Below are 12,189 nucleotides of genomic sequence, written 5' to 3'. Positions count from 1 at the left end.
TTTATACAATTTATGTACGAATTGTTATTATCACTATTAACCCACTGACCGTCAAATACTGAGTATCTGAATCTCCATAAAGTGACAATTATCATAAAAAAGGAGAAAGCACTGATGATTTTTACATCACAGTGCTTTCTCCTTTTATGACAATTTTCAGAAAACGATTTACTATGATTCTGCCAATTCTCGAATAGTAATCGAAGTACGACTTTCTGCGTTGGAGCCTTTACAGATGTAACTCTTTAGAACGACTTTCTACGTTCAAGCCGGTTAAAGGGTTAAAAAGTATAAATTGTGAATTTTTACAAAAAAAAAAAGCTATTTTTCCTTTGAAGTCAGAGAGTCACAGTTTATAGATGTCAAAATGCTTTAGTGAAATTTATATAGGAAAAAAAATATAATTATAGTAATTTTTTATATCATCGCAGTTGCTTGAAAAATTATGATACTAGGAAGCATAAATGGCTGTGAAATTCATTCATATAACAATTGTAGTATATTTAATTTTTTTATAATGATTTTCATTGAGATGAAAGCAGTAAAAAATATTGAAACCTATCGTTCATTGATGCATTAGTTTATATAGATATTAAGAAAAATTTTGATACAGAATGCTGTTGGTGAATCCTTTAAAAAGCACGAATTTATTTTCAAAAGAAAACATCACTTGGAATGTATTTATGTATTCCTTCCTCGATAATAAGGATGTCTTGAATACGAGCAAATTATTTCCACTTAAAGAATCCTAATATTAAAAAAGTTACTTTGATAGTCAGAACAATCATATTTCCAATACACAAAATCTATTTGTTCTGATGTTTTGGACTCGAAATATTACATTAAAAATTAGAATGAATCGTTATGAGGAATCGTTTAATCATCGTATTTTCAGAAAATGCGATGATTTTTTCTTTCGATGCTGGTTTTTGCAATGAGTAGATATATTCAGTTAAAAATATCTTAACTAAAACATCTCGTTATTAAGATTTGGCTGCTTAATGTCAGCACGGTTGTTTTATTATGTATCTAGGATAAACAGTTAAAAAAACCATGATGTTAAGCTAATCAAAATCATATTAAAAGCTGAAAGTAAACAATATTTAAAATTTGAAAATCTAGCATTTGTATACTTGGAATTCTTTTCAGAAAATTTCATAGTGAAATTCAATTCTTGTGATGAGCATATTTCCATTTTCAATACGTCAAATTGTATACCGTATTTTAAAAATCCCGTCAATATTTGAAAACAATGTATCGAATATTTTACTGGTTTCAATATATTTAAATCTGGATTTCTTATAAACTATAATTTTCATTTTTAATAAACGTTCATTTTTATAAAGAAAGAAAAATCTTCATACACAAGATCAACATTACGTCGTTTAGATAAAAAAAATATGAATAAATTTCATAAAGTTATGTTTATTAAACAGAAATTTCAAAATCGTTGGAATTTCCGATCTATTTTCCATTCAAAAGATAACCAGTATAAAGTATTCCAAATTTCTTTTCATAAATCGCATTGCAATATTTCTAATTTCAATATTATATTATCTTTCAAGCTGAAGAAAACACACTGAATATTTTAACAATGCAATAGCTTGAAATGTGAATTCCTTTCGACTTTAATTCCTCCTAAAAAAAATTAATCGCTTTGTATTTCATTTTCATATGCACACATTCAAATATCTTTTCTCACTATATTGAAATAAACTCGTCATCTAGATCAATAAGCGAAATATGAATAAAATTCATAGGTCATGTTTATTAAACAGAGATCCTAGTTTCTGTCGTTGTAATTTCCGATTTATTCTGCCTTCAAAAGCTTGATCAGGTCGACACAAATCAAAGCATGAAGTGCCGTCTTCAATATTCAACATCCACGAAGGAATTAAGAAGCGAAGATTTCCTGTAAGACTCTATTAAGCCTCGTGACGTCCTTTTCCAAAATATATTAATGTTTTCGAAAAAGCAATTATCCTTATCGAAATCTTGAATTCAAATTTCTTTTCCTCAGGGCGAAAGCGATGAAATTCCACGTTAAAATGTCCTGCGAAATCATAAATTCTACGAGTCTCCGGCGGAGCACCTGAGTGACTTCAGGAAATCTTGAGATGAAAAATGAACCCATGCCTCCAGAGAGACGGACGAACGCTTTGTTTGCTTTGATTTTGATTTCGAATTTTCGAATCTGCCCGATAGAAATGGCGTCGCTTCGATGCGGGTGACTTCTTTCCTTCTAGCTGCAGTGTTTACCGAAATTAAATCTAATAGAAAAATTCTATTAAAGATGCTTAACTGCTTCCTATAAAGATTGAGATCGAAAAAAATGTGTGTTTATTTAGTAATTTAAGATAATAATGGAAAAATCTTGATAAATTTGAATATCTAATAAATCCTTATTAAATTTCCTTTTCGTTTTCCAGAAAGAAAGTGATAAAAGTTAAGAAGAGTTTTTTCATACACTTGGAAATGTATCAAGTATACAAAATTGTGTTTAAAATTAAACATAATTAATTAAATAGTTTCTCATATTAAACCATTTTAATAATTGTTTCTCATATTAATTAAATTGTTTCTCATACCTTTAGCTATTAATGAGTTTTCATCTGTAATCACAGAAGTAATATTTAATTACAGTAAAGTGGTTTTTCTTATTTAATGAAAGTAATTTGTAGATTCCTGTTTATAAAACTGAGTACCATGTCAATCTCAATAACTATGAGGGAAATGGGAAAATTATGATTTAAAAGGCTGGAAAGTAACTTGGATTCACAACGGAAAAGCTTCGGATTATTTAGGAGTAATTTGCGTTTTATTTCTTAGCAAAGCGTGCAGCAATAACGAATGTTACTCTTATTGCGCGTGCGCAACATCAATAAATTGGTACTGAATTAAATCGTAGCACCTTGAAATGTTTTGAAAGACAGTCATAATATTTTTCTCAGGTGTTTTCCTTGAAAACTTGAGTTCTTGAGTTCTAAAAAGGATTACGTTAGATTGTTGTTGGGTTTAATTATTTTCAAGAAAATAAATCATTTCTATTTGCGCACGGGAAAGATTAGTGGCACGAAATGCTGCAGCAAATATCCTCATATTAAAATCGCAAGCAAGAAAGTAGAGTGTTGCAACAACTAAAAGTGCAAAGTCCACCAGCGAAAAGACTTTCTTACAACGTTTAAACGGAAATATCTAGCAAATCAAATTATGTCGCAATTTTATTTTCAAATGCATTCTTTTAACAAAAAACAATCATCCTGTAAAATCACTTCTGATTAAATGAAATTTCAATTTAATGCATATGTTTTTGACTTATTGAGAAACCTCAATTTATTAGTTATAAGAATACATTGACTTCGAATAATAAATAAAACGGAATATCACACATACAAATTCATTAACTTCAAATAACGAATAAAACGGAATATCACACATACAAATTCATTGACTTCAAATAACGAATAAAACGGAATATTACACATACAAATTCATATCCTTATTTCAAAAAACCAATTCTAATGAATTCTCTGAAAGAACACAAAAAGGGTTCGAAAAGAAGAAGTTAATTAATTAAAAAAAATCCTAAGGTTAAAAATTTTTAAACTACTTCTTAAATAAAGAGTTTAAAATTTGGACTACTTTTTTTATTATATCATATGAAAATTATATTTAAGACTTAATATTCAACATTGAAACTTAATGATCTTTAAAGTTTGTATTGCCTTTCTTAAACGAGAAATTCACAGAACATCTTTCAGGTATTTCTTGGAAATTCTTTGGAGCACGTTTTTTGCTTCAAAACTTGATATCTAAACTTGTTGTTCTTTTAACTTGAAATTATACCGTATTAAAAATTATACCTATTTTTATCGCTTTTAAGAACTATTATTTGAAAAATCTAAAGTATTTTTTCATGGAGTTTTCAGCTACGTTATTTGTAGTATTTCCAGAAGTGACTGTTAGTTCTTTTTCATTTATTTCTCAATAATATCTTATAACATGGTAAAAACTTATTCTTCCCACAAAATTGGAGCTTTTTGAAGAAGTTAATTTAGTACTATAAGTTTGGTAAGAATTTATTGATTGTTAGTATTAACTTCATTAAGAATTATTTATATTTTAACTTTATTATATATCTTAGAGAAATTTAAATAATTTGAAATAGCTACTTTTTCACTAAGCATTCATAGAAAGAATTTAATAAATGGCAACTGATTGTAACAGAAAAAGAAAAAATTTGCAAATATTTAATGGCATTTCATTTAAACATAAATAACAAATCATAAGTACGGAATTCTTAATAATTTGCAAAAATCTGTTCAATTTAAGTGTCGTGAAAAGTTTCAGCATGGTGAGTAATTTTAATGATTTGATTAGAAAAAAAGATGATGATATGAATATGATATAAATAGATTTGATATATGAATATGATTTGAATAGATAATAATAATAAAATGAGTAATTTTTTTTTCTCTATTTGAATGATTATCAGAAAAAAATGAAGTTAAAAGCTTCTTTATTTTGTCGTATACACGTATTCTTTGTCGTATTCTTTATTTTGTCAATATTCGGCCTCTTGAAAACAAAAGACACCTTCTGGAATTGCATCTGTCTGTCTGAACATAATAATTCAAAAGCGTATGTGTAGGTTTAGCACTAATTTAGGGCATGATTTTAGCACTATATTCGTGATAATTGTTTGTTCATACTTTTAATCGTGATAACATTTAATCGTGATAATTGTTTGTTCATACTTTTCACTGTTGCTTTCAAACACAAGCAATAATTCTAACATTATTCTGATTTTAAATTTCCACAAGGAAAATACCCACTCTGCAACTGTCCAGAGCTCTTATTTTTGCACTTCTTTGATATTAAAGTCACGGAACGCATTTTCGGCCCATCTATGCAAAGCAAGCGTCCTCCCACTCCCATCCCGTGCGGGATATAAAAGTTTGAAAAACCTGAAACAAGCCAGATAAAAAGTAAGAAGCCAGCAGAAGGGTTTTTCTTTCGGAATATAAAATAACACGCGTGTCGCTGGTTTTTGTTTCACTTCACGATTCAAATAAGAGCACAGTTCGTGAAATATTTGTTTTGGAATTATCGCTGCAAGCTCATTTGCTTTCCCGCTCCCACTTTTATGAGGAGTTTTATTCCTGGATTTAAATAATATTTATGACTAATAGTCTAGTTCTTTTTATGGGAAGGCAGATAAAAACGTTTACTTTACTTTGATTTTCTTTTGCTGCATATATTTGCTTAAAATGGATTAAACTGTGAAAAGGCGTTTATAAAGAAAGGAGTTTATTTAGTGAATTCATTATTTTGATAGTGTTGTTTTGATAATAAGATGATATTGAAGGTGGTGAAAATTTGGTATCACTTCCAATTTCTGCTTAACTATCATTTAAGAGTTATCGAATTTAAAAACATTAACTAGTTTAATATGATTTCATGTTTAACAAATGTTAAAAATTGTTATGTATGATTGAACAAAAACATTAAAATGTGTGTGTATGTGTTTTCATGTTTATGTTTATGCAAACTGACGTAAAAATTCGATTTTATTCATAAAATTTTAAATTTGTGAAATTTTTAGAAGGAAACTATTTAATAATCTGAGATATCATGTTTCAGTCTGTGTTTGCCATTTTTTCTGTTATCTTGAAAAAACTCACGTTTGAATCAAATGATTTAATATCGTATCTGAATAATTCAAAGCAGCGCGCCTTTTTAAACTAAAGAATTCGGTACCATCGCCAAACGCACTTTTTCAAAGGCGATAAATCGTTAAATATGGTGACCTATAGTATTCTTTAGTTAACATTTTTATTGTTTGGCATGATTCAACAGAGATTGAGAAAAAGAAGAAGAAAATATGTTCTTTAGTATAATTGTATAAAAAAATTGTTTTCTGGCATTTAATTTTGCGTCAATAGGCGTCAGTTCTTTCATATCTCTTATCAGCGCAATCAAGCGACGAATAAGTTTCAATAATCGGACATTGATAGAAGTATAACATGTCTTACTTTATTCCGCATTTATGCAGATTTCTACATTTGCCTACTTTCCACTTCGTAGTTGCTATCACTGCTGTAAATGAATTATATTTGCTTTTCTTGATTACACAATAACTTATTTCATAGTGAAGATTGTGGTCTGGGTGAAATGACTTGAAGACACATGCTGTCTTTTATATGGTTTATTGGTAACATCCACAACAAAAGGCATATGATTATACCAAAGTGTAGTAGGCCTAGCTCCTAAAAGCCATCTGAAAAGTATTCTAAAGGAATTGAGCTTACAGCAATGGCAAGAGGAATGGGACAATGGCTCAACTGGCAGAAACATCCATCAAATCATCTCGAAAGTGTCCTTTAACCCATCATCTTGGAATAGGCTTGACATTATCTTTGCAACTGGCCATGGCCCTTTCCCTTCATATTTCAAGATATTCCATATTAAAGGATCTGATCAATGTGGCTGCGGCGAAGTAGGCGATCCCCTTCATTATGCCACTAGCTGCCCTCTCACCACATCTTTTCATCTCAAAAAACCCACCCACGACCTAGAAAATATCTGGTGGACCAACGCTATGAGAAACAAGATGTCCAAGGTTAAAATTAGAAATCTTGTGCGGTTCCTACAAGAGAACGAGGAATTGATTTCTCCAGACCCAAGCCCAGTATAAGTTTTCGCTTCATTTCTCAACCAAGCTCTTCTCCGGGATATATTAACTTCAATAGATTCCATCTATTCATACTCCCCACCGAACACTTCCTTCATCATTATAATATTGTACTATATCTTTACATTTTTAAGTGTATTGATGATATTTTATGTCTTTTTATGTGTATTTCTTTTATCTTAATAAATACTTCCACGTATTTCCTTTCAACCGACAGGGAATCCTAGAGATTCCAAGTTCGGGTATATTCTGTGGCGAAAGAAAAGAAAGTAGGCCTAGAGGACTACACATAAAATTTCTCGGGGGAGAGAGAGAATGCCGAGATCACACTCCCCCTAGTACAGGAGTCAAGTTTTCTTCTATTGGAAAAAAAAGCATACTAAACAACAACAGGGAGACCACGTGATGCATGATTGGCAGCTAGCTCCGCCCAGGAATATCACGTGGTTAACTGAATTCTTAACAACTGCTTTTGTCATCCGTTCTTAACAATTGTCCACTAAAGAGTAACGCAATATAGTGCGATGCCCAATCACCTCGTAATGCAAAGTTTATTCCCTAGCAGATTATAAATCATAAATTTATTATCGAATCAATCGCGGTAATCGAGAGTAAAAACATAGAAAAACAGCAAACAAATCAACTAACCATAGAAACCATAGTTGGAGAAACTAACCATAGTACGTGGCCGAAATCTTTGGTAATGATAGGAACTTGGCATGATTATTTCACGTAAAGCTTAGTTTAACTTTAGTTTTGTTTCACGTAAAGATTAGTCACGTCTTTCTTATTTTATAAATTCTTATTTTAGTTCTTTATTCTAAGTGGGTGTGAACCTATTCAAATTGTTATCTGTATAAAAATCTTGCCAGAATAATGAAAAAAAAAAATATTTATTAAAGCATCTTAATTTTCTCTCCAGACTGAGTACGCAATAATAAACAGAAATATTAATCATTTTCTACTTTTCAAACTTTAAAATCTTCTTTAATTTATAATGAGATGCTTAAACTGAGTGTACTGAATAAAAATCAAACTTCCATTTTTTTTCCAAATGTAGGAGGACGTATAGACCACTCCCATCATTTCAACAACGCCCATCGAGCTTTGGTGGACACTTTGGCCTTTGAGGATGCTGTCATTACGGCACTTGGAATGACAAGACCAGATGATACTTTGATGGTAGTCACTTCAGATCACTCCCACGTCTTTGCTTTTGGTGGATATCCTAAAAGAGGCAATCCTATATTTGGTAAGTTTAATGATCCTGTATGATAATTTAATGCATTTAAGTGTTAAGAATTTCGCCATAAAGATTCCTTTAAAAGACTTGATCTAAGGAACATTTAATTTCTTGAACTATTGTTGTTGTTGTTGTCGTGTCTATGCATACAGTGCTAGTGTGAAAGATTAGAGTCCTCCAAAAGCCTTAGTGATAGGATCTGCAAGTTCGGGAGCCCGATGGCTATGAAGGATTTCGATTGCGGGGGTGCGAGGGAACCGATAATGGTCTGGCAGTAAAAAGCATGATCTGGAGTTAGTTGCGAATGGGGGCAGTACTTGCAGATGGGATAGGATTTTATATTGGCTCGTGAGATCTTCATGCCTTTGAAATGCCCAGTACGTAGCCTAGCTATTGTAGAGGAAAGGTCTCTTGTGCAGTTTAGATCGGGGATTGTTGCCTTGCTAAGATGCTGGGTGTAGATCCTTCGCCTGGCGGCAGCATTCGCATCTGCATAGGTGACTATTCGAGGTTGGTCTTCATAGCGTGCTTCTTGATCTATTAAAGTCGCTTTTTAACACCACAAATAAACTTTTAGCTGTTTTCACATAAATGAAAAGACAGCAACATTTTATAGTAGAAAATAATTCGAAACAGTCTCGTGCCATTGAGGGCATGAATATTTATGTAAAAAACAAATTTTCTTAAAAAACATTTGAAGAGACGAAAAACAAATTTACAGAAATAACATGAAATACTAGATACAAAATCCTACCATATGGTTTTCTGAAGCATAAAAACATTAAGAATTCGAATTATTACAAATTATTTTTCAGAACCTTTGTAAGGTATGTGTCCAAATATCATGATAATGCATACACGCCATCAGTTGCGCATGCTCTTTACCAGATCGTGAAAAGCTTGAGCTAGACTCTGCAAGCGGTATAGGTTTTTAACTCTTCCATTGCATCTCCTAAGCGTATCTCATGCATATTCTATAGGATTAAAGTTTTGAAAATCTGACGATCAATCCATTCAATGTACCCCTCCATTTTCATACAAAGTTTCTTTGTACACTTCTGTGCATGATAACCAGACAGTATCATTCATGAATTTCTAGTATAGTTTTAAGAAAAGTGTGGACTTAAGACAAAAAAGTATCTTGGTAAAAACTTGTGTATTCGCGTGCATCTTTCCAATTCAAACTTCTGTGCACCTTTTCAGTATTATGCCAGTTTTGATGATGATATTTACTCTAGATTATTCAGTTTGAAATACATGGTGCAAGAATAATTACTTCCGGATAAATGCTAAATGCTGTAGCTTCTTGGATCTAACTAGAAAGGCCATGCAGTAGAATCGGGTACACGACGGCGAATAGCGCCAAGTTGTCCCTTTTTTTCAGATGTGTTAATATCTTACATTTCTTATTATAGTAATTAATCTGGCGAATTCTGATCAACTTATTTAGAATTTTCACTTTGGGAAGAGCTCAGTAATAACTTCTCCAGTTTTATCACCAGAATTTGCTTTTTTTCCAACGAATTGTGTAATTTTTCACTTCTGATCATAGCCTATTGTCCTAAAACTTTAAAAATGAAAGAAAAATGTATAACAGCATATTAATTGGCTTTTCAGTTTTTGAACTTGGTCAACAGGTCAAACAGTTCAAAACCGGTCTCTAAGTTTGTACGTATATATGTTATCCGATACAGTTTGAAGAGTAGAAATTACGGCACAGGTGTTTTTTTTTGTGTGTTTAAATAAAATGTCATTAATCTGAAGGTAAAACAATAAATTAAAAGGTAATAAACGTTAAAAGGTTATTAATTAAAAGTATTAAACGGTATTAAAGGTAAAGGTATTAAAACTCAGCAATATAAACCGATGAAATTGCTATTATGTATTTTCTTTCTTGTCAATGTACATTTCATTGGATAAATTAGTCTAGCTGCAGTATTCATGATTATAACACATCTCTTTCTGGTTTTTTTTCTGGAAATATTCAATAGAATACCATCTAATTAATATGCTTTAGAGGAAACAAAACTAAGTAGCTTAATTTTATGGTCAGTATCTAGCTTGATATTCAGATGCACGTGCTTGTTTGCATTTCATGTGGTAAATGAGCAGCATTTATGCGATGATATCTTTTGATTGTAATTTTGATAGAACGATCTTCAGTACAGAAATTTTGAGTGGTAGGTCAGAATTCTTATTTGTTGTAATTTTTCCAATTTCATGCTATCTTTACCCTAATTGTGCAATATCGTTTTTTGACAATTCCGAACGTAAGAACATTATTTCTAACTAAACAGCCTTCCATTAAATACATAATATTTTCACAGATAAAAGGGCCTTCATGCATTCCTTGATAATCTTAAGATTAAAAGATCCAGAGCTTTTGTATAATGCATGTACATATTGTTACGAACTTCCTCCACTAAGTTCGTAAAGTCAACGGGTACGTTCGTAGAGGGTGTATGGTGTATCACAGTCAGAATTCCTCAATAGCAAGTGATATTTATTAACATGTAGACATGAATACACAGACAACAAAGCACAGCCGAGATGTACACAAGCAATACACACCAGCACACTTAGAACAAGAAGTTGTCAGTAGCTAACAACAATCGCAGCACATATAGCAGCCAGACAGAACTCAGCAGGAGGAGGAAATCTGCGTAGCTATTATCTACGGTCTCTTCAAATGCCCACCATTATCCACTGTCTCCTCTCTTGAGCTGTATCCAATTGCCGACTCACTACTAACGACTGTCTGCTCCACACATGACTCGATGCTGATTCCAAAATTCGACACACAGCTCAATTCACTAATCGCGTAAGCTGCACTCAATGCTTGCGCTTCGCTAGACTGATCCAACTAATTCGCCATTGTTTCACTAAGCGACTCTGCGGGCCTTTTATAGTTTCTGGAGCAGGGCTGAGAAGGTTCTCGAACAATCAAGCATATCTCGATTCCTATTGGGCCAATCACCGAAATTCTTGAAGATTCTAGTATTATCCATTTGGTCGCCAAGCCCGTCATTGATCCGGCATTCGATCAGCATCCAAGAGAGCTGATCGTAAATTGGTTTTTCCTACGATGGAACTGACAGTGCTGGGAAGCAACATTACAGATTCGTAACAATATCTTTTTCACATTTCTCCGCTTCATCTGATATTGTCTTATCGGACACCTGTAAAAAGGCATCTAAGTCAGCCTTTGCGTCTCTAAGATGCCTCTCTGGTTTAGATACCGTGATTAGAATTTGCATACTCATCACCAGTTAATAAAATCTATTTTATATACATGAAAATTATAGTTTCCTTTGCTCAGTTACAATATACATTTGTGTAAATTACATAGATAAAGATATTATAGAATTATATAGATTATCAAGACATAATGATTTACAAATATTCAAATATTTGGCATAAATACTAATACAGTAATAATAAGCAGATGAATTGGAAAGTGAGATAATCGAAGTAATCGAAATTCCATTATTAATAACAAAATTTATTAAAATTCTTTTCATGTAATAATTATTCATCTGCAATTAGATGTAGCAAACATCTGCATAGGCATAATTCACTATTTCACGCAGGAAGAATGGCAATAGCTAGGCGGAAATTAAGAAACCAATCGTTAAAAAAAGATTACTTCGAGACATCCATTCAATCATCAGAATTGATGAGAAATCGCTAAAATTTGGCTAGATGAACACTGCATGCGAGTTTGGTGTTGGATTTGTTTGGTGTTTAGTTTTGATTTGAGTTTGGTGTTAAGAATTAGGACGTTAAAATCAATATTAACAGCCTTGATTATATCACGATCAAATCGTGAATTCATCTTTAATTAAATAAAGAATTCATAATCACATAAAAAAATATGAGTTAAAATACCAAAAAGAACATTTAAAATTTATCATAGCATTTGTAATTATTATAAATATCATTACAGTATTTAAACTCCAAACAGGATATAATAGCAAAAATTATATAGAGCATTCTTTGCTCAGAAATATTTGTTAATATAATTGATTCATTTTCGTTATGAAACGATCGATGGTAGCTTCAGTGGATGTCTTTTTTTTCATCAAAATATCTACACTTTTTCCCTCCTTTCCTGGGCAATGGCTCTCACCTTATATTCCACGTATTCTATCCACGTACGTGCTATGACTCTAGAAATGAAGCATATCCCGAATTCGAGTTCTAGAGTGTGAATTTTCAATTTTCAAGTGAATCTCGATACTACATTCTTATT

General features: G+C 31.8%; 1 protein-coding gene across 1 annotated transcript in view; it reads left to right on the top strand.

Moving 5' to 3' along the window:
* The window catches only part of LOC129969329 (alkaline phosphatase, tissue-nonspecific isozyme-like), a 475,680-nt gene that overhangs the window by 432,389 nt on the left and 31,102 nt on the right, over positions 1-12,189 (top strand). Inside the window, exon 7 of the mRNA XM_056083860.1 lies at positions 7,755-7,946. Coding sequence (XP_055939835.1) covers positions 7,755-7,946 — 192 coding nt within the window. The remainder of the gene's footprint in view (positions 1-7,754; positions 7,947-12,189) is intronic.

The sequence above is a fragment of the Argiope bruennichi genome, chromosome 1, assembly GCF_947563725.1.
Source record: "Argiope bruennichi chromosome 1, qqArgBrue1.1, whole genome shotgun sequence".
Lineage (NCBI taxonomy): Eukaryota > Metazoa > Arthropoda > Arachnida > Araneae > Araneidae > Argiope > Argiope bruennichi.
Note: the sequence above shows the minus strand (reverse complement) of the source record. Positions and strands in the feature narration are given on the sequence as shown.